The sequence below is a fragment of the Pongo abelii genome, chromosome 14, assembly GCF_028885655.2.
Source record: "Pongo abelii isolate AG06213 chromosome 14, NHGRI_mPonAbe1-v2.0_pri, whole genome shotgun sequence".
NCBI classification, from domain to species: domain Eukaryota; kingdom Metazoa; phylum Chordata; class Mammalia; order Primates; family Hominidae; genus Pongo; species Pongo abelii.
This window is the reverse complement of record NC_071999.2, coordinates 100,693,726-100,718,333: the sequence shown is the minus strand read 5'-3', so window position 1 is coordinate 100,718,333 and position 24,608 is coordinate 100,693,726. Positions and strand designations below refer to the sequence as shown.

Below are 24,608 nucleotides of genomic sequence, written 5' to 3'. Positions count from 1 at the left end.
TGTAAAAAGGTTGTGATATGATACTTCTACATATACATCTGTGCTGGACGTTTCCATTCGTTTTCAGCTTTGCCAAACATTATGTTGGGGAAAAAAAGGTATTTATTTATCTATTTGACAATATTTAATGGTCATTTATTCTGTGCCAAGTCTCTAAGGACATGCGATTACAGCAGAAAACAAAACAAAACCCCTGACCTCATGGAACACTAAACAGAGGGCAGTGACATCAATGTAAATGTTGAGTGCTAGGAAGATAAATAAAGAAGGGTAAGATGATTCGGCAGGGTTGGGCAGAGCTCGCTATTTTAACCGTGGTGGTCAATAGGATGCCATTCAAGCTGAAAACGGAAGTAAGGGTAAAAACTAGGCAGACATCTGGGGAAAGACCATCAAGGTCCTGGGGAAGTAGCATGCCTGGCACATTGAATGAAGAGCAAGGAGGGTGGGGAGGCTGGGGTGGAGTTAGCAAAGGGGAGAATAGGATAAGATATCAGCGTAGGACCTAGGGAATATCTTTATCATGACTGCAAGCCTTCTGAGCTGTCTGTAATAATAATATTATTATTTTTTGAGACGGAGTTTTGCTCTTGTTGCCCAGGCTGGAGTGCAATGGTGCGGTCTCGGTTCACTGCAACCTCTGCCTTCCAGGTTCAAGCATTCTCCTGCCTCGGCCTCCCGAGTAGGTGGGATTACAGGCGCCTGCCACCACGACCGGCTAATTTTTGTATTTTTAGTAGAGACAGGGTTCCACCATGTTGGCCAAGCTGGTCTCGAACTCCTGACCTCAGGTGATCCGCCCACCTCGGCCTCCCAAAGTGCTGGGATTACAGGCGTAAGCCACGGCGCCCGGCCTGAAATAATATTAACAACAGCAAAAGATTATTTTGCAGGCCAGGCACGGTGGCTCACGCCTGTAATCCCAGGACCTTGGGAGGCTGAGGAGGTAGGCTGGCTAGATCCCAGGAGTTCGAGACCAGCCTGGGCAACAGGGTGAAACCCATCTCTACCGAAAATTAGGCGGGCGTAGTGGCGCACGACTGTATTCCTAGCTACTCAGGAGGCTGAGGTGGGAGGATTGTTTGAGCCCCATTGGTCGACGCTGCAGTGAGCCATGATCGCACCACTGCACTCCAGCCTGGGTAACAGAGGGAGACCCTGTCCCCGCCCCACTAAAAAAAAAAATCATTTTTAAATTGCAACCTCCCATCTCCATCTGCAACAACTCCCCGTTCTCAGCTCAACTGATAGGTAACCTCTAGAGATGGCTGTAGTACAAGAATGAAAGAAGGTACTCATTTATAAATCTGATCCATAGTGGTGGCATTTCCGGGAAAAACGTTCCATACCCCTACCACCCGGGCGACCCCAACTGCACCTAGCGGACCAGGCAAGGGCGGAAAGGAGCAGCGCCAGAGCGTGGTGAGCGCGGCCCCGCCCAGCCCGCTAGTGGCCACATAGCAGTCTCCGGAAGCTGCCGCTGGCTGCTCTGTTAACGTGTCCGGCGAGCGAGGCGCGTCGCAAAAGGTCGCGGCGGAACGTCCCTGCGCTTTTCAGACCATACGCTTTACGGTACTAGGGATTGCTGAGCTGGGAGATGTCGGCGTCGAGTTGGGAGGAACCGTGGGGTCCTCCTGGCGGCTTTGCGAAGCGGGTCCTGGTGACCGGCGGTGCTGGTTTCATGTAGGTAATGGCGCCGCTAGCCAAGCAGTGGCTCCCCAGTAACCCCTACCTTTTCCCGCAGCTCTGCTTGCCCTAGGTAATTTGGGTCCAGCTTTGAGGGGTCCTTATTCTGATATGGGGAGGGTCCTAATGCACGACCTGGACCAGCTTTTCTCTCCCTGGCCTGCGAAGAAGTGGTTCCTTTGAAACTGTGATTTCTTCAATACGCCTCTTCCAAAGCTATGTTACTCTCCGCCCTTCTGTGGCCGGAGGTGCTCACCACGTCACTCCTTGAGTGCGTGCAAGTTACCCTAAGCTGCTCACCGACTGCTTCCCACCCGCAGCCTAGAGCACCCGCACCCCACGATGGGCCCTGTGCGTATAGGCACCCCCAAAACGATTTGAGGACTATAATAGGACATCCATGCAATGAGCAAACTTTTACAAATCCACTGTTGACACCCTTTTCTTCCTCAGACCCACATTTGATCAGCAAGTCCTCTCTACTTCCAAAGTATATCCTTACGGCGACCACTTGTCACCACTTTCCCGTTTCCACCCTAGCCCATGTTTACCGTCATCTTTTGCCTAGACTCCTGCTGTAGCCTCTTGGTTGGCCATAACTGCGTCGACTCATTTTCCTTTAAAGCCTGTCGCTCACATACAAGTCAGTGTTTCTTAAGTCAATCAGATCATGTTAGGCGCAGGATTTTACTTCAGTGGTTCCTGCCACACTTAAGAATAAAGCCCAAACTCTACCATATCTAGAAAACTCAAGTGCCCAAGCCCTACTTTTGCAGCCTGATCTGCTTTTCTGTACCTGCCATGCTTCCCCTCTTAGTTTTTGGAACACATCAAGACACACACTTCTGTCTTGAGGCCTTTGCACTTGCTTCCCCTTTCCTTAGGCTGTTTGCACCACTCAATTCTGGTTTTTATTCAGATATCATCTCCTCAGAGAGTTCTTACCTGACCATCATATCTAAAATAGCCCCTCTCCCAACTAGCACACTTACCTCTACCTGAAATTATATTGCGGATTTGTGTCTGCTTGTTTATTGCTTGTATCCCCACTCTAAAATACAAACTCGATAAAAACAGAGACTACTGTTCACTCAGCACCTGGAAGAATGCCTGGCCCATTCTAGATAAGTCTTTAGTAATTGTGGAATAGCTGAATGCAAGAGTAATAAACAGGAAACTCTCCCATCTTCCCCTCAAGGAACTCAATGGCTAGTGGAAGAAGAGGGAATGTGAGGATTCCTGTTTATGGCCATTTGCACATTAAATCACCCCTTCTAATCCGACAAGTCACTTGGGGGAGGGCATCAGGCTGGCAAGTTTCACTTAATGAGAAAGAGGACTATGGGCGTGAAAGGATGATACTTGTGTGAGAGTGCGGGTCCAGGAAGGGTGCGACTTAGAAGGTGCTGTGAAAGTAATGCCGAATACAAACTCCAAGTTCATAATTTGGTCAAGGGCTCCCCTTTCCTGGGAGCCCAACATTTTAAGTATATATGGTAAATCTGGTAGATCATTTCACTGAGATATGCCTGTGATTCCCCTTTGGGGTCCTCTGAAGCCCAGGACCCACTGTGGATATCCAACTCAGGATGGTTTCAGCTGTTATTAGCCTGGGAATCCTGGGTTCAGTCTAGAAGCCTCCTGAGGATTCTGGTTTAACATTACCAAAATCTTATACCAAGAAATAGCAATTGCAGAAGTTACTATTAAATATAGACAACTGACTATGCTCATCATAATTTCATTTTTACATACTTATATCTGCAGTTCCTGAAAAGGCATGCTATAGGCATGTACAGCTGTGCTGACTAGCCCCCATTTATCGTTCCACTTTACTCGACACTTGTACCTGTATGGATGGCATCATTTGGTTAAACTGACTTTTTCCCCTATACCCAGAACCAGTACATTCTCTCTTCTGCATAGTCTAAATGGAATGTAAAACTTTTGTTTATAGATACTGTTGAGAAGTTTGGTAAAAAGTTTACATGTGTGTGTATTTAGTGTAGTTATATTGTTTTCTGTTATCTTAGAAAAAATTAAAGTTATCTTTGAGTATTATCCTAGTACTCAACCCCTTAGGAAAATATTCAAGAGTTTAGGGAAGTTAAAGTTTTTCACTAACAAGATATACTTTTTTTCAATAGTGCATCACATATGATTGTCTCTTTAGTGGAAGATTATCCAAACTATATGATCATAAATCTAGACAAGGTGAGTTTTATAAAAATGAGCTTCATGCACTGAAATTACATTTCAATTTATGTTTTTTAAAAGTACTAGAATCTTGTCATGCTGATATTTTAATTTTTTATTTAGTCATTTTAGCAGTTCAGAGGCTCTGTGTAGTAATGTGCTCATGCTGTATTTAATCTTATATAAAAGTTTTTGAAACCTGCATTTCTTATGGTGGTCCACAAAATAAAGTTTTTGTTTTATTTTGTTTTTTTCAGTTGCTACTTTGCAAATAGACTTTTTGGATTTTCATTCAAAAAAACTATAAGAAAAATTCATAAGGCAATTTGGTGATTATAAGCCTGAATTGGATTTTTTTTCTATTTTTTGATTGACATATCTTAGTTGTACTTGTTATGGGGCATATGGTGATGTTTTGATACATGTATACAATGTGTAATGATCAAATCAGGGTAATTGGGACATCTGTCATAAGAATAACCCTTAACTCTTATGAAGCTTTGCCTGACTTGCTATTATGGACAGGAATTTTTTCTGTATCACCAATATACCAACAGTTTGAGGAATAGGTATAATGAATTATAATATGTATAACACAGGTGTAATTATTTTCAATCACTAATTCCTTTTCTGTAAGAAATGGTAAACTTTTCTAGCCACCAGTGGCTACAGGCAAATTTTGGCAGGAACATTTTTTTTTTTCTTTGAGATGGACTCTCGCTCTGTCGCCAGGCTGGAGTGCAGTGGCACAATCTCAGCTCACTGCAACCTCCACCTCCTGGGTTCAAGCGATTCTCCTGCCTCAGCCTCCTGAGTAGCTGGGATTACAGGCACTTGCCACCAAGCCCAGCTAAATTTTGTATTTTCAGTAGAGATGGGGTTTCACCATGTTGGCCAGGATGGTCTCGATCTCTTCACCCTGTGGTCCACCCGCCTCATCCCAAAGTGCTGGGATTACAGGCATGAGCCACCACCCCCAGCTAGGAACATTTTTTAAAGTAGAGATTTATGAAAAGGTTTTTGTTTTGTTTTGTTTTTTGGTACTTTGAAAAGGTAACAATTACTTGTTTTTTACTTTTAAGATGTCAGAAACTTGAAATGTGTAAAAACAGGCTGGGCGCGGTGGCTCACGCTTGTAATCCCAGCACTTTGGGAGGCCAAGGCAGGCGGATCACAAGGTCAGGAGATCAAAACCATCCTGGCTAACACGGTGAAACCCTGCCTCTACTACAAAATACGAAAAATTAGCCAGTCCATGGTGGCGGGTGCCTGTAGTCCCAGGTACTTGGGAGGCCAAGGCAGGAGAATGGCGTGAACCTGGGAGGCGGAGCTTGTGTTGAGCAGAGATTGGCGCCACTGCACTACAGCCTGGGCAACAGAGCGAGACTCCGTCTCAGAAAAAAAAAAAAGTGTAAAAACAGGGAACAAACACATTTTAAGAGGACGTGTTCTTGTATTGTAACCAGTAACATCTGTAGTCTTTAAAATAAATTGGTATTTGATTGGAAAAGCTAATGTCACTTTTTGTGTTGCACCTTCTGTGCTCTCTTCTTTCAAGCTGGATTACTGTGCAAGCTTGAAGAATCTTGAAACCATTTCTAACAAACAGAACTACAAATTTATACAGGTATGAACATTTTCTTGTAACTGTACCGTGCCTCTTTAGTCATGCAGAGATTTTAGTATCTTTGTACTTTACAAACTTGTGTAATATGGGCTTGAAGGAACACTAATTAAAGACCTTTTAAAAGATCAGGTAGTTAATTTCCAAAAGTACCATGTGCTGTAGAGGATACTACTTTTGATTGACAACACATACAAAGCTACATGTGATTTTTGGTACCTTCGCAGATCTACCAGTAGCTGACTGAATTCACATGGTTTGTATTTTAGTTCCTCCCTAGTCTTTCCCTATGAAGGTTGATTGACTCGGGAAGTCTCACTTTTAGACAAGTCCAAAGTATAAGCCACAGGACCAGTTCATTAATTTGCAAAGGGAAATGTTACTGTCAAATGAAACTATTTAACTTATGTGTTTTTTTAAAGTTATTCTATAAACTGTCTTTTTAACTACAAAACTTAAAGAATATACTAACAACCATTTCATAATTCTATTCTGTATGAAAGTGTTTTCTCCAGCTACTGACGAATTGTCGAGAATACATATTTTTAGAAGAATTAAATGTGCATATAAACATTAGAAGTACCATAATTTTACTTAATTGTGATAAAATGTGTTTTCAAAATATCATTCCAGTTGTTACAGTATATTTTTTCGAGACAGAGTCTGCTCTGTCGCCCAGGCTGGAGTGCAGTGGCATGATCTCAGCTCACTGCAACCCCCGCCTCCTGGGTTCAAGCAATTCTCCTGCTTCAGCCTCCTGACTAGCTGGGATTACAGGTGCCTGCTACCATGCCCAGCTAATTTTCATATTTTTAGTAGAGATGGAGTTTCACCACGTTGGCCAAATTCTGGAGCTCAAGTGATCTGCCCACCTCAACTTCCCACTGGGATTACAGGCGTGAGCCACCACACCCAGCCTAAGATATATTTTAATAATGGTTATCTGAAAGATTTTTTAAAAAATGCTAAAAAAAGTTTTGTATTAATATAGTGGCCTTGGGTTGGCAAAAATGTTGTGGACAACACTAGCATGGTACTTAGTAGTTGTTGGTGCTCATTAAAATATTATTTGGAAAAATAGTTTGAATTGAATATCTAATATCCTAAGATGCTAGAGAAATACATCATTGGTATCCTTGTTTGAGCACTTAGTTGAATTTTCAAGACATTCTCTATTAAACAGGGAGGTGGGAGGTAGGGGGATGTCATAGTAAAAATGGTTATGAATGAGAATGCTCTATGAAACCTAGCCCTTTCATGTTTGCTTTTTCATATAGGGTGACATATGTGATTCTCACTTTGTGAAACTGCTTTTTGAAACAGAGAAAATAGATATAGTACTACATTTTGCCGCGCAAACACATGTAGGTAAGCATTGTTTTATGTTAGTTATGATTGGCAGTTCTCTCCCCGCCCTCGCCCCCCCAATACTTAACCATACTTATATTTGAAAGAGTGTATATCATACTGTACTAGAAAAACAAGCCCGCGGTGACTGTGTCGTCCATAAGCTCAGCACTTTTTAGATACTTTTATTAGCATTGCGAGGCTATATTAGTGAAATATAACTTTGAATGCTGTCTGGAAACTTGAGTTTAACCAATTCAGGATAGTGAAGGGGAGCAATGGGGAGATGGGCCGTCAACTGTATTTTTTATGTTGTTTTTCTTAAATTTTGTTGTGGGTATGCAGATGGACATTATTTATATCATTTTGTGAATTTTAGATATTTTCTAATAATTTGACAGTTTTATTATGAAATATAACATTTGAAAGCATTTAGAAATACAGTTAAATAATGATAATGGAGTACCCATGTATCTATCACCTGAATAAAAGACAGAATGTTGCTGAATCCTCTTCAGTAGTAAATACTACTGCTGCTTATTACCAGATTTAAAGTTATAATTTCCTTTGCTTTTCTCTACACTTTTGTTGTCTGTATATTTATCCCTACACAATATAGCTTAGCTTAGGCTGTTTTTAAATATATGTATATTTAATATTATATATATAAATATATATACTTACTATATGTTAAATATATATTTTTTATATATATATAATGATATGTAGGATTTTTTTTTGTTTTTTCAGAATCCATGTAGATTAATCCATGGAGTTGGATATAGATATAGTTTGTTTGTTTTCAGTGTCATAATATTCCAGTCTAAAAATACATATATACACATACACTGTAGTTTACTTAATATACTTTATTCTTGATAGCCATTTGGGTTCTTTACACTTTGGAGCAATTTTGAACACTACTACCTTGAACATGTATCATGATACATAAGTATACATTACATTTGGCTATATAACAGATCATAAGATCTGCATACTTCACATTGAGATAATGTCAAAACATGTTCCAAAGTAATTATACCAACTTCCACTCCTCCAGAAGTGTGTGACTTCCTGTTGCTCCAGATATCACCAAAGCTTAGTTTTGTCAGTCTTTCCATTTTTGCCAATTTCAGTGCTGTGTAGTGGTGTCTCATGTTTCTAATTTGTATTTTCCCTGATTACTAATAAGATTAAGTACTTTTCATATGATTTTTTGTAATTTGGATTTCTCTTTCGTGAGATGACGTTGAAATCTTTTGTCCATTTTGGCCGGGTGCGGTGGCTCACGCCTGTAATCCCAGCACTTTGGGAGGCCGAGGCGGGTGGATCATGAGGTCAGGAGATCAAGACCATCCTGGCTAACACAGTGAAACCCCATCTCCACTAAAAATACAAAAAATTAGGCGGGCATGGTGGCAGGTGCCTGTAGTTCCAGCTACTTGGGAGGCTGAGGCAGGAGAATGGCATGAACCCGGGAGACAGAGCTTGCAGTGAGCCGAGATCACACCACTGCACTCCAGCCTGGGCGACAGAGTGAGACTCCGTCTCAAAAAAAAAAAAAAAAAGAAATCTTTTGTCCATTTTAAAATGGGATTGTTTACCTTTTTCTCATTGAAAGAGAAGTTTCAATGAGAAAAAATGGCAAGTAGAGTTTTTATATATTCAGGACACTAGTTCTTTATCATTACGTATGTTACAGATGCCTTCTCTGTATGGCCTATCTTCTCACTTTTTTGACAGTGTGTTTTGATGAAAAGATGTTTTCAATGTATGTTTTTTCCTTTATGCTTGATGCTCTTTCAGTTCTTAAATTCTCTCCTACCCCAAGGTCATGAAGATATATTTTTCTATATTATCTTTTCAAAGCTTTATAATTTTGTCTTTTATGTTTAGATTTGTAATCCATCTGAAATTAATTCTTATATAACCCCAATTTCATGTTTTTCCATGTGAATACCAATTGTTCTTGTACCATTTATTGAAAAGTTCACCAGTTTCTACCCTCTGTCATATCAAGTTTATTTTTGTATGTTGTCTCTCTTCATTTATTTGTCTCTGCCTGTCTGATTACGCACTATATTGATGAATACAATGATTTCATGTCTGTTAAAGCAAGTCCTTCTACTTGGTTAATGATAAAAGCAGTTGTGCACTTCTACCAGCAATTTATGAGATGCTTGCCAACACTTGGCTGTGTCAATTTTGTGGTTTTATTTTTCCCTGATGAAGTTAAAAACCTTTCCATTTGTTTATTGGACTATTCTCCCTCTCTTTCTTAGTATATCCTCTTTGGAAAATTTCTATTTAAGTTTCGTGACCATTTCCTATTAGGTTGTCAGTTTTTTCCTTATAGATTTTTATAAGTCCTTTATATATTTTGGATCCAAGCCTTTTGCAGCTACCTTTTTTTCAGTCTGCTTTGCCTTTTTCCATTCTTTTTTTTGTTTGTTTGTTTTTGAGACAGTCTTGCTGATTGCCCAGGCTGGAGTGCAATGGCACGATCTCAGCTCACTGCAACCTCCGCCTCCCGGATTCAAGCGATTCTCCTGCCTCAGCCTCCCGAGTAGCTAGGATTACAGGCATGCGCCACCACGCCCAGCTAATTTTGTATTTTTGATAGAGATGGGGTTTCACCATGTTGGCCAGGCTGGTCTTGAACTCCCAACCTCAGATGAGCCACCCTACTCAGGTGATCCACCCGCTTCAGCCTCCCAAAGTGCTGGGATTACAGGCATGAGCCACCACGCCTGGCCTTTTCCCATTTTTAATGGTGTCTTCTTATTAGTGAAAGTTCTTAATTTCAATGTGGGTTAATTTATCTGTACCTTTTTCTTTAGGGTTAGTGCTCTTTCTGTCTTTTTTTTTTTTTTTTTGAGACAGAGTCTTGCTCTGTCACCCAGGCTGGAGTGCAGTGGCACAATCTCAGCTCACTGCAAGCACCACCCCCTGGGTTCATGCCATTCTCCTGCCTCAGCCTCCCGAGTAGCTGGGACTACAGGTGCCCGCCACCACACCCAGCTAATTTTTTGTATTTTTAGTAGAGACGGGGTTTCACCATGTTAGCCAGGATGGTCTCGATCTCCTGACCTCGTGATCCACCCGCCTCAGCCTCCCAAAGTGCTGGGATTACAGGCGTGAGCCACCGTACCCGGCTCTGTCTTGATTAAGAACTCGTTTCCCACCTCCAAGGTCATGGACATGTTGTCTTATGATTCTTTTCTTAAAACTTATTGTTTTTCCTTTTACATTTAGATCTCTTCCCCATATCCATATCAGTTTGACTCAAAATCATTTATTGAAAAGACTTGACTTTTCCTCATTGTCACTTTTGTCATGGGTCAAATGTTTATATATGTATGCTTCTGTTTCTCGGCTCTATTCAATTCTGTTGGTCTTTGTGCTTATAATATTATCACACCATCTTAATTACTGTAGCTTCATAATAATTCTTTACACCAGCAAAGCAAACCTCTCACCTTGTTGTTCCAAAAAACAACATTTGACATTTGACATTGTTCTTCCAAAAAAACAGTCTTTGACATTGTTGATCTTTTCTTATGCGTGTTTGTTTTCTATATAATGAATTTCTGGTCTTACCTTTATTATTTCATTATTTCTACTTTGTTTATGCTTACTTTCTATTCTTTTTTCTAATCTTTGTGATATATTTAGCTTATTAATTTTCACCTTTTCTCTAATGTATACATTTTAGACTATAAATTTACTTCTAACTACTGCTTTATCTGAATCCCACAGGTTTTTGTATGTATTTTTTCATTATCTTTTAAGAGTTTGATTTCTTGCTGGGTGCAGTGGCTAACACCTGTAATCCTAGCACTTTGAGAGGCCAAGGCAGGTGAATCACTTGAGCCCAGGAGTTCCAGACCAGCCTGGGCAACATAGTGAGACCCTGTCTCTACAAAAAATAATAATAAAAAATAAAGCCAGGCATGATGGCATGTGCCTGTAGTCCCAGCTACTTGGGAGGCTGAGGTGAGAGGATCACTTGAGCCCAAGAGGTGGAGGTTGCAGTGAGCTGAGATCGCACCCCTGCACTCCAGCCTGGGCAATAGAATGAGACCTTGTCTCAAAAAAAAAAAAAAAAAGGAATTTGATTTCTTCTTTCATCTGTGGGTTACTTAGACATGTATGTCATAATTTCCAAACATGTATGGGTTTTCTTGTTCTTATGGAATTCTAGCTTAATTGTATGTGATTAGATAACGTACTCTATGATTGTAGTCCTTTATGCTACAACTTGCTTTTTGGCTCAGTATATGGTCACTTTCTGTAAATTGTATGTGTATTGAAAAGAATGTTAACTTGCAAACATTGGGTTGATTGTTCTTTACATGTCCATTAGGTTAAGTTAGTTAATGATGTTCTTTAAATCTCTTGTATATTTCTGGCGAATTGAACCTTTTATCCTTATGAAGTGATCTTTTTTCCCTGGTGATGTGTACTGCTTTAAAATCTATTTTGTTTGGCATTAATATAGCTGTGTTACTTCCTTTTTGGTTAGTATTTTCGTGATACTTTTTCCATCTTTTTATTTCCAAACTTTCTCTAGTTTTATCGGTTAGCTGCATGTCTTGTAAACAACATGTATTTGGATTTTGATTTTTTTAAACCCATTCTGATATTTACCCTCAGTGTTCAGTTTGTTGCTATATTTGGATTTATTTCTACCATCTTATTGTATGCTTTGATATTTACCCTCAGTGTTCAGTTTGTTGCTATATTTGGATTTATTTCTACCATCTTATTGTATGCTTTCTTTTCTCACCTGTTCTGTTTCCTTGGATGCTGCTTACTTTTTTTTAAAAAAAAGAATTCTTCCTTTGTAAAAAATTGTTTATTTAAAAAAAATTCTTGCTGCTTTTTTTAAGGACTTGACTGAGGAATTTTTCTTATACTCTTTTTCTCCCTCTACTAGTTTGGAAATTATATGTTCTGTTTGTACTCTTGGAGTGGCTACCCTACAAATTACAGATGTGTAATTAGCTTATCAAAGTGTAAAGTTCATCAAAACCTTTGCCCTCTTCCCATTTAATTTCCAACTCCATTTGTAGCTATTTTTAACTCAGTTTTTATCTGGATTTTTTTTTTTTTTTTTTTTTTTTTGAGACAGAGTCTTGTTCTGTCACCCAGGCCAGAGTGCAGTGTTGTGATCTCGGCTCACTGCAACCTCTGCCTCCCAGGCTCAAGCAGTTCTCGTGCCTCAGCCTACCAAGTAGCTGGGATTACAGGCATGTGCCACCACGCCCGGTTTATTTTTTTGTATTTTGAGTAGAGACGGGGTTTTGCCATGTTGGCCAGACTAATCTCAAACTCCTGACCTCAGGTGATCCACCCACCTGGGCCTCCCAAAGTGCTGGGATTACAGGTATTAGCCACCATGTCCTGCCTGGAATTTTAAATTGATCTTATTTTATTTTGTTTTTTTATTCCCACTAGATGACATTATTACTATTTTATATAGTCAGTCATTATATTAGGGGTTTACAAAATGATATTCTAATTATGTCATTCTTCATTTATAGTTGGAATATCTACATAAAAAAAAGTTTTCCGGCCAGGCGCGGTGGCTCACGCCTGTAATCCCAGCACTTTGGGAGGCTGAGGTGGGTGGATCACCTGAGGTCAGGAGTTCAAGACCAGCCTCGCCAACATGGTGAAACCCCATCTCTAAAATACAAAAAAGTTAGCCGGGCGTGGTAATGGGCACCTGTAACCCCAGCTACTCGGGAGGCTGAGGCACAAGAATCGCTTGAACCTGGGAGGCAGAGGTGGCAGTGAAATGAGATCGCGCCACTACACTCCAGCCTGGGCAACAGAGAGAGAGAAAAAAATAGAAGTTTTCCTTATACATTATTTGGTTACCTTGAGATTTAATTGTTATAGAAAAGCCAGGTTAAATGCCTGATTATTTTTATTTATTTAGTAGATTTTACTATAATGAGTTGGTTTCCAAGCATCCTCCTTTTTTTCTTTTTTTAATATCGCTATGAATTTGTAGATTTTAACACATTTGATTTTTTTTTGTTTTAATCATTTGCAGTTATTTTTCTTATTTATGTTCAAAATGACTCACCATTAGCCATTGACAGGCTCTTCTAGTTGCTTCCTGAGTCCTTTTTGACATGACCTTAGCAGTCTTTGACAGCCATCTAACTTTCTGGTTTGATAGGATGTTTCAGTTTTATCTTCAGTGTTTTTCCCCCTAGATCTGGAATCAGCCCTTTCTGTCAGGAGCCATTGTTCCTTTTGGTGGGAAATGGTGTTTAGAGGCCACAGTCTGGGCACTGGGAGTGCTTATTAACTGATTGGATGTTGTTTCAAGGCTTTTTCAGTTAACAAAACTAGGGAATATTATTTGCCTATTTACTTAAGATTAAATATGACAAGGGTTTATACTGAAATGTCCAATCCGGATTGAGAGTTTTTGTTTAAGTTCTTCAGTCTTTCATTTATATCATCTTTTCCATACCCTGAACACCTTGGTTCTCAACAGCACCATTCTAATTACTCATTTACTTTATTCCAAAACACACAATGATCCACATTTCTTCTTTTAAGGACACCAGGTAGATCGGATTAGGACCCATCCTAAAGACCTGATTTTCACTTAATCACCTCCTTAAGAGCCCTATCTCCAAATATAGTCACATTCTGAGGTGCTGGGGGAAGGGGTTAGGCCTTAAGATGAATTATGGGGAGAACACAGTTTAGCCCGTAACTCTGGGTTAGAGGGAAATGCCTATGTAATTTGACTAGATATTTCCAAGTTTCCTTCCTTAGGGAATTGTAAACATTTTACATCATCATTGACAGTGTACAAAGTGTCTTTTGCCTAACAGCCTCAACAACTAAGTGATTTGTCAACTTTTTGAATTTTTGCCAGTCTGATAAGTAAGAAGTGGTATCTCTGAGTTTTTAATTTGGGTTTTTCTTACTGTAAGTGACATTGATCATCGTAATCTTAAGGACCCATTTATATTTCTTCATCTAAACTGTTTATGTCTCCTACCTGTTTTACTGTAGGATTGTTCTTAATTTATTTATAGTTCTTTATAAATTGACGATACTAACCCTTTATCTCTGTAATTTCACATGGTTTTTCCCAGTTTGTCATTTTTGTCTTTTTAATTTGTTTTTAGTTTTTTAACCATGCAAAATTTTTATATGGTCAAATTTATCAGCCTCTTCCATTATTGCTTCTGGATTGTGATTCGTCATTAAGGAAGTCCCTTCCATCTCCTGGTTAGAGAGGTGCAGTTCTTTTAAGATGAATTTATTTTAAATAACTCATTCAGCATTTATTGCTTTCAGCAGTAACAGATTGATCTTAAAAAGCCTATCCCTGTAATTCATAATTTTTTTTAAATTTAAGAACATTTTAAATTTTGATGTATTATTTTTAAATTTTCTTCCTTATAGAATAAAAAACTTTTCTGCAAATTTAACACTGATAGTTTTCTGGGTTCTAAGAATTTACATGTACTATGTAATTTAGGTTTAAAGAAATCATAAATATCACTGCCTGTGTATGTTATTATTATAACTGTTGCAGCTGTGGTAAATGAAGAACAGTGAATAGTACTCTCCTTAAACCTGAGTCCATCATTTGGCATTTGTTTTATCTGTTGGGTAGACTTGTTTTAGCTTTTCACTCTTTTTCTTTTAGATCTTTCATTCGTACGTGCCTTTGAGTTTACCTATGTTAATGTTTATGGCACTCACGTTTTGGTAAGCGCTGCTCATGAAGCCAGAGTGGAGAAGTTTATTTATGTCAGCACAGATGAAGTATATGGTGGCAGTCTTGATAAGGTGAGCTTAGAAAATGTATATTTTACCTACTTAACCATGTACCATGATACAATTTTATTAAACCTGCACTGGGCTTTTTTCATCCTCAAATTATATATACTTGTGGCACTCTTCAGAGTGTATTAGGGTTCTCTAGAGGGACACAACTAATAGAACAGATAGATATATAAAGGGGAATTTATTAAGTATTAACTCACACGATCACAAGGTCTCACAATAGGCCATCTGCCAGCTGAGGAGCAAGGAAAGCCAGTCTGAGTCCCAGAATTGAAGAATTTGGAGTCAGATGTTCGAGGGCAGGAAGCATCCAGCATGGGAGAAAGATGTAGGCTGGGAGGCTAGGCCAGTCTAGTCTATTCATGTTTTCCTGCCTGCTTTATGTTCTAGCCACTCTGGCAGCTGATTAGATGGTGCATACTCAGATTGAGGGTGGCTCTGCCTTTCCCTGCCCACTAACTCAAATGTTAATCTCCCTTGACAACACCCTCACAGACACACCTAGGATCAATACTTTGTATCCTTCAATCCCATCAAGTTGATACTTAGTGTTAACCGTCACAGAATATTATTCCATTGTCTCCTCTGTTCAGATCAAGTGATACCTCCCCAAATGGGGAACAACAGCCTAGTCTTGGTAGAGCCTTATTCATTTATTTTTTCATGCCCCAGAATTCTCTTTAGGTACAGATTTATTTGTAATTTTGCAAGAGAATTGCAGATCTCACCTTTTTGTCCCACTCTTAGAAATATGGTGAATGTCATTCCATGGACCAAAGCATAAGTTAGGCTGCAGCATATTACCTGTTCATCTTTCCCTTTCAGTCAGGAAAACATATTGGAATGTCAAGGAGACAGTGTAAAATTCTTGTAAAAACCAAAATCTATTTTTTTTTTTGAGATGGGAGGTTCGCTCTTGTTGCCCAGGCTGGAGTGCAATGGTTCAATCTTGGCTCGCCACAACCTCCGCCTCCCAGGTTCAAGCAATTCTCCTGCCTCAGCCTCCCGAGTAGCTGGGATTGCAGGCATGCACCACCATGCCCAGCTAATTTTGTATTTTTAGTAGAGATGGGGTTTCTCCATGTTGGTCAGGCTGGTCTCGAACTCCCGACCTCAGGTGATCCGCCTGCCTTGGCCTCCCAAAGTGCTGGGATTATAGGTATGAGCCACTGTGTCCAGCCTTAGAATCTATTTTTTAAAATAAATCATGCATAAATATACTTTTTAGGCAAAGGAGACTCCATTGTCCAATCTATAATTTTTATAATTGGTGTCTGCAGTGACCTCATTTTGTTTATTTTATTATTTATGAATTTACTATTTTACCAAGACACATACATAGTGAAAATCAAATAGTCTGAAAAGACTTACAGTGAGAAAAAGTAAACCTTGACCACTTCTCAATTTTCAATTCTGCTTCCAAGAAGTAACCATTTTTAAATTCTCTGCAATTTTTATCAGGTAAACTTCTTTCTTCATGCACCCTGCCACCCTACATCAGATCCAACACAGTAGCCAGAGTGATTTTTAAAATGTAAGTCAGACCTGGCATTACTCTGCTCAAAATCAGTCATTGTTTTATGGTGGCCTTCAAGGGTTTGGCCTTCCTCTAGCTTTCTGACCTCCTCTCCCACTGTCTCTCGTCTCACATCAGCCTTCCTGCAATTCCTTTGGGCACGCTTCTGTCTCAGGGCCCTTACACTTGCTGTTCTCTCTCTCTGCTATATAGGATTGTTGTGCACATTAAAGAAGTTACCACATGTCCTTGGGAAAACACCAGGCACGTAGGATTTAAGAAATGGCTTTTAAAATTTGGTGATTGACATTTCAAGTTTTAACGTATGCTCTGATTTTTATACTTAAAATATGCATAACACTTTTTTAAATGTATATTTTTAAAATTAGGAATTTGATGAATCTTCACCCAAACAACCTACAAATCCTTATGCATCATCTAAAGCAGCTGCTGAATGTTTTGTACAGTCTTACTGGGAACGATATAAGGTAAGAACTGAGTGCAGAAACTCTTGAAACATTTTCCTTTGGAGTTAAGTGTTAAAACTCCAAGCCGCTTTTTCTTTTCTTTTTTTCAAAAGATTTTTAAGTTTTCTATTTATTGTTCGGAGACAGTCTCAATCTCACCTTCAGGCTGGTCTCGAACTCCTGACCTCAAGTGATCCGCCCACCTCGGCCTCCCAGAGTGCTAGGATTACAGGCGTGAGCCACGCCCAGCCCAAGTCAGCTTTTAGCAGCATGCTTAGAGTAGAAGGCATAGATTGAGAAAATTTACATATTATGGAATTTTAAAAACTAATTTCCTGTATTGTGTGGACAAATTAGGGCTGACCTCTTCGTATTCAGTTCATTATTAAAGGAATAACTTGAATATACATTTTTTTTTTCTATTTCAGTAATAGGTAGAGTGTTACAGCTGTAGTCAGAGTGAGGTTGGAGTCCTGTGAGTGGAGGAAGACAGAGGGAAGACAGATTCCCTTTCTGCCATGTGCTTCTGTCTGCACGATTTGGTTTTCGTGGCTCCTCATGAATGGGAAGTAGACTTGCCCCTGGTGGCTCTGACAGTGTCAGTATGGGAACCTTACCCCATATGAATCCCCACCTTGAATCTCCTACATTTGGCTTCCCACTGCTCTTTGTTAGTTTTTAGGGATTGGGTCAGAGAGGCAAACCTTGGAATTCCTAAAGATTCCCTCACCATTTGAGTTCTGGTGGCATCAGTCCTTTTCACTTTCATAGTAGCTCTTTTTATTTGTAGGGATTGGTACAATGAAGAGAGCCAACTTAAGAGTCCTTGAGGTGGTCTTTAAAATAATCCACTGGAAAGTTCTTCAGTGTTTTGCTATCAGTCAGACTTATAAACCTGTGCCATCTGTGTTTATCTTCTTGTACTAATGAAAGAATATTCCTCTTCTTTCTTTTGGAACCTCTGCCTGTATCTGAATCCTATTCTCTCCTTTTTAGAAACCTTATGTTAGAAAAAAATCTCTTCCCTTTGACCTTAAGGTGTGTGGAATTATTTAGGCAAAGTGCCCATATTTTGAAATTCTGCATATCTTTAAAATAATCATTATTATTAGACCTTTTCAAAAGCCTTAATGTTGAATATTCTTCTAAGTTTCCAGTTGTTATCACAAGAAGCAGTAATGTTTATGGACCACATCAATATCCAGAAAAGGTAAATTTTACTTCTTAATTCATGGTGTTTTTCAGTGATTGTAACTTCTCATTGTTTGAAATAACCTCTTTTCAGTTATTTGTCTAAAATAATATGTTGTAAATTATACATAATTTTATATGCTGTATAACACTACTTGCAGATTCCTTCAGACTTAGAGTTTGAAGACTTGAGTTTTAAGTCGCAAGCTGGCTGACACTCACCAGCTGGCTTCACCACTTAGCAGGGATTTTGAAGGATTCAATGAGAATGATATATGTGAAAATACCTTGTACTTTTAAAGACTCTAAGGCACTATAGAATACTTCTACCTCTACTGTCACGCTGCAGTTGACTCCCTGTTTGCAGTCAGACCAGTATGTCAGGGTATACAGAAAGTCAAAAGCTAGCTAGCTAGTGATGCAAGAAGCCTGTATACATTAATTGTCTTAGTGTCAGCTGGCTAACTGTGCCTCAACTCATCTTTATTGTGTAGGCATGAATATTTTCCAGAAAGTACTACAAGTAATGAATTAAAAAATGTAGTTTAGAGGCTGAAAATGCCTGTGCAGTTGGTTCTATTATCATCAAGCCTGATTTTATATAACTTCGGCTACTCTGCCTAAATTTGGAGACTGGGCTTTCTTGCTTCCCAGCTGGTTGCACTGATGTGTTTGCCCAAAGGAAAGGGCCATGTCATGACCTGCAGGTATTAATATTTACTTTGCTTAATTTAAGTTTTCTTTGAATCCAAGAGCACTGGAATTTACTTTCTATAAATTCCTCAAGCACCTAATGCATAGGTGCTATATGTAAAGCAATAAGTAAGATACAAATCTGCCCTTATGAAGTCAGCACAAAGGTGAGCTTTATGATGAGACCAACTGTCTGATGAAGACTTTTTCTGCATTTTTCCCCTATTTAGATCATTTCATCTTCAAGTAACCTGTCTTTATGAAATAGCAAACTAAGAGTTCTTTTACATGTCAAATACTATAGTAGGTTTTTTAATAAACTGATAAAAATAATTAGAAGCAATCCATGTGCATATTTCTTAATAATCTTTTAATCTTGGTATGAGTTCAGATTCATACTAATGAGTAAATATCCAGTCTGAAATGATATTTAAATATTCTTTTAGGTTATTCCCAAATTTATATCTTTGCTACAGCACAACAGGAAATGGTATGTTATTATTACCTTTTTGCCCATATGCTTTTCTGGTATGTTAGAGTATTTGGTGACACTTTCTTGAATATCATAAAGTCTTAAAGGCCATAGAATTGAATGTCCCACTAAATTTAAGAATCATTTCTCCAGTGTAATAGTTTTTAAAATAATCTGTATCTTATTTTTATAATTGTTGAGATAATTTCAAATCTTAATGACCTATCATAGAACTTTGAATTATAAAATTAAAATTTGAAATCTATATTTATATAATTTTACTTTCTGAAAGGAGTTATTTAATTCATAGAACTGTAGATATTTCTTTAAAATGAACTTGTGGCATAAAATTGAATACACATTTCACAGGGGTCACTAATATGTTTGCCACTTTCCTACTGAGTACCCTCAGAAGGTTTGGAGATTAAGAAATATGAACAGAATTTAGAAAAGCTATGAGAATTTGTATTTTCAGTGAAAGATTCTGGGATCCCTATGGGAATTAGCTTCTCTGGAGTTGTAGTACCCAGTCAATGCTTTAGGAGAGTTTACCTTTTTACACTTTATGATTTCACTGCGTTTAATCTCTTTAGTTGCATTCATGGGTCAGGGCTTCAAACAAGAAACTTCCTTTATGCTACTGATGTTGTAGAAGCATTTCTCACTGTCCTCAAAAAAGGGAAACCAGGTGAAATTTATAACATCGGAACCAATTTTGAAATGTCAGTTGTCCAGCTTGCCAAAGAACTAATACAACTGGTATGTATCTATTTTAAAAGGTTGGTATTTTCAAAATTGTTAGTGGCAGTGACCATTAGTCAAAATCAGAAGCATACAGCTTACTTAATTTAAAAGTAAGCAAGTAGAAAATGAAATTAATGATTATGTGTGCCATATGTGTCTTAATTTAAGTTGTATCACCTATTTAGTAACAGCTTTTCAGGAAAAAATAATTCACTAAATGTGCATTCCCTAATTGTAAGACGTAAGTCATTTTCAGAAATATAAAATTGTGTCTTAAGTAACAGTGATATATAAAATAATTAGTAGTTATGAATATCCATATATATTAGGGGACATCAATTGTAAATCTTAGTTTAATAGAAAGAGGGACTGAATAATAACCAAAATCCAGTGTGTATACCTGAGCTTCAGACGGAATTTAGGTTATAAAGTATAGAAAGTGTTACTAAAATGATGTTCATTTTAGCTGTCTTCCCTGCTGTGAGGCAGTTGTTTTCTTTTTAATCAGCCATTAAATACCATTGTTATTCTCTGATCTCATTTTATAATTTGACTCAAAGCTTTCTCCATTTTGACAGATCAAAGAGACCAATTCAGAGTCTGAAATGGAAAATTGGGTTGATTATGTTAATGATAGGTGAGTAACAAGTTAAAACATTGGGGAAAGGTTGTGAAATCTTAGGTATTTATAAAATTATAAAATATGTGGACTTGACCAATAAATAGTCTATCTGTTTTGAATTTTCTGGTAAAACATTCTTTTCATAATCATAAGTACCATACAGATTAAGTATAGTATTATTACTTACTAGCTATGTGACTTAAAAAATTATTAACCCTTTCTAAGTCTGAAGTTTCAAACCTCCAGTGTGAAATAGGGATAATAACATCTTTTTTTTTTTTTTGAGACAGAGTCTCGCTCTGTTGCCAGGCTGTAGTGCAGTGGCACAATCTCGGCTCACTGCAACCTCCGCCTTCCAAGGTTCAAGAAGTTCTCCTGCCTCAGCCTCCTGAGTAGCTGGGACTACAGGCACATGCCACCATGCCCAGCTAATTTTTGTATTTTTAGTAGAGACAGGTTTGCACCATGTTGGCCAGGATTGTCTCGATCTCTTAACCTCGTGATCTGCCCTCCTCGGCCTCTGAAAGTGCTAGGACTACAGGCATGAGCCACCTTGCCCAGCCGATAATAACATCTTTCTTATAAAAGTATTTTAACACTTATTTATAATGTATATGAAATACCTGACCCACAGCCTGGCATATGAGTCCTAATAAGTTTTTGTGTATTTGTTTATTTAGTCATTGAACATTTGTTGAGTTTTTTTAATGTGTCAGGTACTTCACTTATATCTAGATCGTGGTTGAAACAAGAAGATAAGACAGAGAGGGTTAGGCACCTGGCATTATGGGTGACTTTTTTTTTTAAATATATACTTGATTTTACAAACTTTCTGCAGAAAACCTATTGGGAATTTTTGTAAAGAGAAAAGTTGGGTTGTGGTAAAAATGCATAAACACATATCTCCTAGTATCTAAATTTGTAAATATATATCTACAATATTATTTTAAATCTGTTTTTGTTTTCCAAGACCTACCAATGACATGAGATACCCAATGAAGTCAGAAAAAATACATGGCTTAGGATGGAGACCTAAAGTGCCTTGGAAAGAAGGAATAAAGAAAACAAGTATGTTTTGAGTTAATCATTTTGGGGGCAAGTCAGAAAAATTTAAAGGAAAAATGACTTATTTCCAGAACATTATACAAACCAGTGGAATATTGTGTTGAATCATTTGTACTTTTCAAATTGCCACATTTCATATATTTCTAGTAACAGTCCTGTGTTTCCTAAGCATCTTGAATTTTATAAACCAGCTTCTGATCAATCTTCCCATATCTTGTTAGCATTAATCAAATACCTATATTATTTATTCTGAGGTACATATTTTTTCACTTTCTTCACACTCCTAAAAGGTATGTATTTTTATAATCACTAGTGTCTTATAATTATTATTGTAGCTTTTTTCTTCTTTACATCTTAGAGTTGGCGAAATGTAGATGCAGTCTTTTTTGTGTCTTGAGGCTTTTTACATTGAAACCGACAAAGGAAACAAATTTAGTTTGTGCAGAAAAATCTATTAAAATAAGTGCATATGAAGTCTGTGTATACATGTTAAAGCTCTATTTAGAAATGTATTCATGAGGAAAGCTCTACCCAGATGTAAAGAAAAAAAGTTTTGATTCAGAGCTTGAAATACAAAATACTTAAGTCAAATATTAAAAAACAAAAAATAATTTAAAACTATCAGGTTTCTTTAAACTAAAAAAGCTTTTACTGATAGTATAGCAATATAAAATAATTTCACATATTAATAGAAGGAAGGTGCTGGGCATAGTGGCTCATATCTGTAATCCCAGCACTTTGGAGACCAAAGTGGGAGGATCACTTGAGGTCAGGAGTTCAGGACCAGCCTGGGAAATATAGCGAGACCCTGTCTCTACAAAAAGTAAAAAAATCAGCAGGGCATGATGGCACATGCCTGTAGTCCTAGCTATTTAGGAGGGTGAGGTAGGAGGATCTCTTGAGCCCAGGAGTTTGGGCCTATAGTGAACTACCATCGCACCACTACACTCTATCCTGGGTGACAGCGAGACTCCATCTCTTAAAAAAAAAATGCAAGGAAGTTCACATCAACTCATTGTGCCTCTGATGCAGTGTTACCATATTTATACGACCAAACACTGCATTATACTTTTTTATATAAAATAACCTTAAACCAGGGCAGGTGACTTATTTCCTGCACCCCAAATTCCTTAAAATCAGAATCTTAAATATTTATACCAACAAGTTCAGTATTGAATGACTTTAGAAGTTAAAAAGAAAAAAAGGTTGATTTTTAATTATAAATTTTTTAGGTGATTTAAATGTCTTCTGATTGACTTCATTGTTAAGTTCAAAATCAAATTGTTTACATCATTAGGCAGCCCTTGTCTGCTGCTTAGCTGATAGGCAAGACTTAGCTAGCAGGAACTCAGTAAATGTTGGTTAATTGATGTTTAGTTTTTCTTTATTTTCTTTTCTTTTTTTGTCTTTTGTTTTTTCCTGTTAGTTGAATGGTACAGAGAGAATTTTCACAACTGGAAGAATGCAGAAAAGGCATTAGAACCCTTTCCGGTATAATCACCATTTATATAGTCGAGACAGTTGTCAAAGAAGAAAATTATCCTACCTCGACAAGTGGTATGAAATTAAGTGACCAAATGAAGTGCTGTCTTTTCATTTGGAATTAGATTCATGACTTTTTGTATAAAATTCAAATGCAGAATGCCTCAATCTTTGGGAGAGTTTCAGTACTGGCATAGAATTTAAATGTCAAAATTGTTTCTGAAACCCTTTCTCCTAGAAACTAGGAAATAATAGGTGTAGAAGACTCTCCCTAAGGTAGCCAGGAAGAAGTCTCCCGGTTCGGACAACCATGAGGGGTAGTGGTGCTAGGCAGATGGCAACCTTCACTGGTTTTGAACTCAGTCAGCTTCCCAGCCTTTCTCAGTGCCTAAGAAAGTCTCTGAAATGTTCATTTTTAGGCAATATAGGATGAGTCTTATGCCCTAATTCACCATGTCTTTTTTAAGATCTGATATGCTATCATTGCCTTAATAATGGAACAAAATAGAAGCATATCTAGCACTTTTTAACTTTTGATAATTTTGTAAAATTGATTACATTGAATGCTTTTTAAGAGAAGGATGTAAAGTTTTTTTATATTTTCACAATTAACGTATGTAAAACCTTATATCAGAAATTTATCATGTATTTACTGTTTAAAATGATTTTATTTATTAAATTGTCAATATCTTAATGTATTTAATGTAGAATATTGCTTTTTAAAATAATGTTTTTATTTTGCTGTAGAAAAATAAAAAAAAAATTGATTATATATTTTTAATCCTTCTTTGCCCCAAAGACTTTAAGATGACTTGAAAAAGTAACTGATTGGCTATTGGGTTGAGAAAGGGAAAAGAAACTGGGTGACCCTCTATTAAGAATGCAGATTTTGGTATGGAGGCATCATAATTCCTCATTAGAAAGTCTTACATTTAAAAAATACCCTTAAATACCAGCCTCCCACTGTGCTTAGGGATCCCCAAGTCCATACCTCTTCTCTTCAGTTTCTCCAATTTCCCCTTTCTGGAGAGAAAGAGAGGGAAGACAGGTGTGTCAGTTGAGTCTTACAGGAAGCAGATGCTGAGAGAAAGTAATGACTATAACGATCAAAGAAGGAGGAAGCAAAATTGGGCAGGCTGTGCGGGCAGAAAGGCAAACCCAACCCATGTGGAGAAAATGTCTGTTGTGAGAATCAGCTACTGGCCCTTTCACAGTGGAAAGGGCCCAGTGGAGTTCATGTCCCACCAGGTAGCTGGTGGGTTTCCTTGAAGAATAGTGCCATATTGGGGGCTCAGTATTTGTCTCTATTGCCAGCAGGTTGGATATTCACAGGTGACAATAGCTACATTGGCCGTGCGTGGTAAGTGAGAATTCAAGCTGTGGGTCCCAAGAGTAGGGACCATCTATACAGTGAGGCCTGTTCCGTTCAGGTGCCCATCATGGTAGTTCTGGGGTGGCTGATGATGAAAGCTGGCTAAAGTTAACTGACCAAGTCATTTTATCTACTGGGTGGTTCAGTGCCTCTTGCTGTGGTGGTTGCTTTCTAGTGAGTGTTAACATGGAATACACAGATCTTCACACTCCCACCCTCTCCCATAGATAGGCCTATCCATGCTTCTCCAACCTTTATTTCCTTGTTTCCTGCTCCTCTAGACTTTTTCCTTCTAAGCCCC

At 38.1% G+C, this 24,608-nt stretch overlaps 1 protein-coding gene across 2 annotated transcripts; it reads left to right on the top strand.

Moving 5' to 3' along the window:
• Positions 1 to 1,445: 1,445 nt before the first annotated feature.
• TGDS (TDP-glucose 4,6-dehydratase) lies at positions 1,446 to 23,707 on the top strand. 2 transcript variants are annotated; one of them, XM_002824364.6, is made up of 12 exons: positions 1,446 to 1,683; positions 3,834 to 3,900; positions 5,441 to 5,509; positions 6,784 to 6,874; positions 14,544 to 14,686; positions 16,589 to 16,687; positions 17,817 to 17,876; positions 18,997 to 19,040; positions 19,616 to 19,781; positions 20,345 to 20,403; positions 21,359 to 21,456; positions 22,880 to 23,707. In XM_002824364.6, exons 1-12 carry the CDS (start codon positions 1,598 to 1,600, stop codon positions 22,948 to 22,950), a joined length of 1,053 nt encoding a protein of 350 aa, XP_002824410.3. In that variant the 5' UTR covers positions 1,446 to 1,597; the 3' UTR covers positions 22,951 to 23,707. The 2 variants fall into 2 exon arrangements, with proteins under 2 accessions (XP_002824410.3, XP_009247000.1); XM_009248725.4 differs by having other exon boundaries at positions 1,677 to 1,759.
• Positions 23,708 to 24,608: the final 901 nt, after the last annotated feature.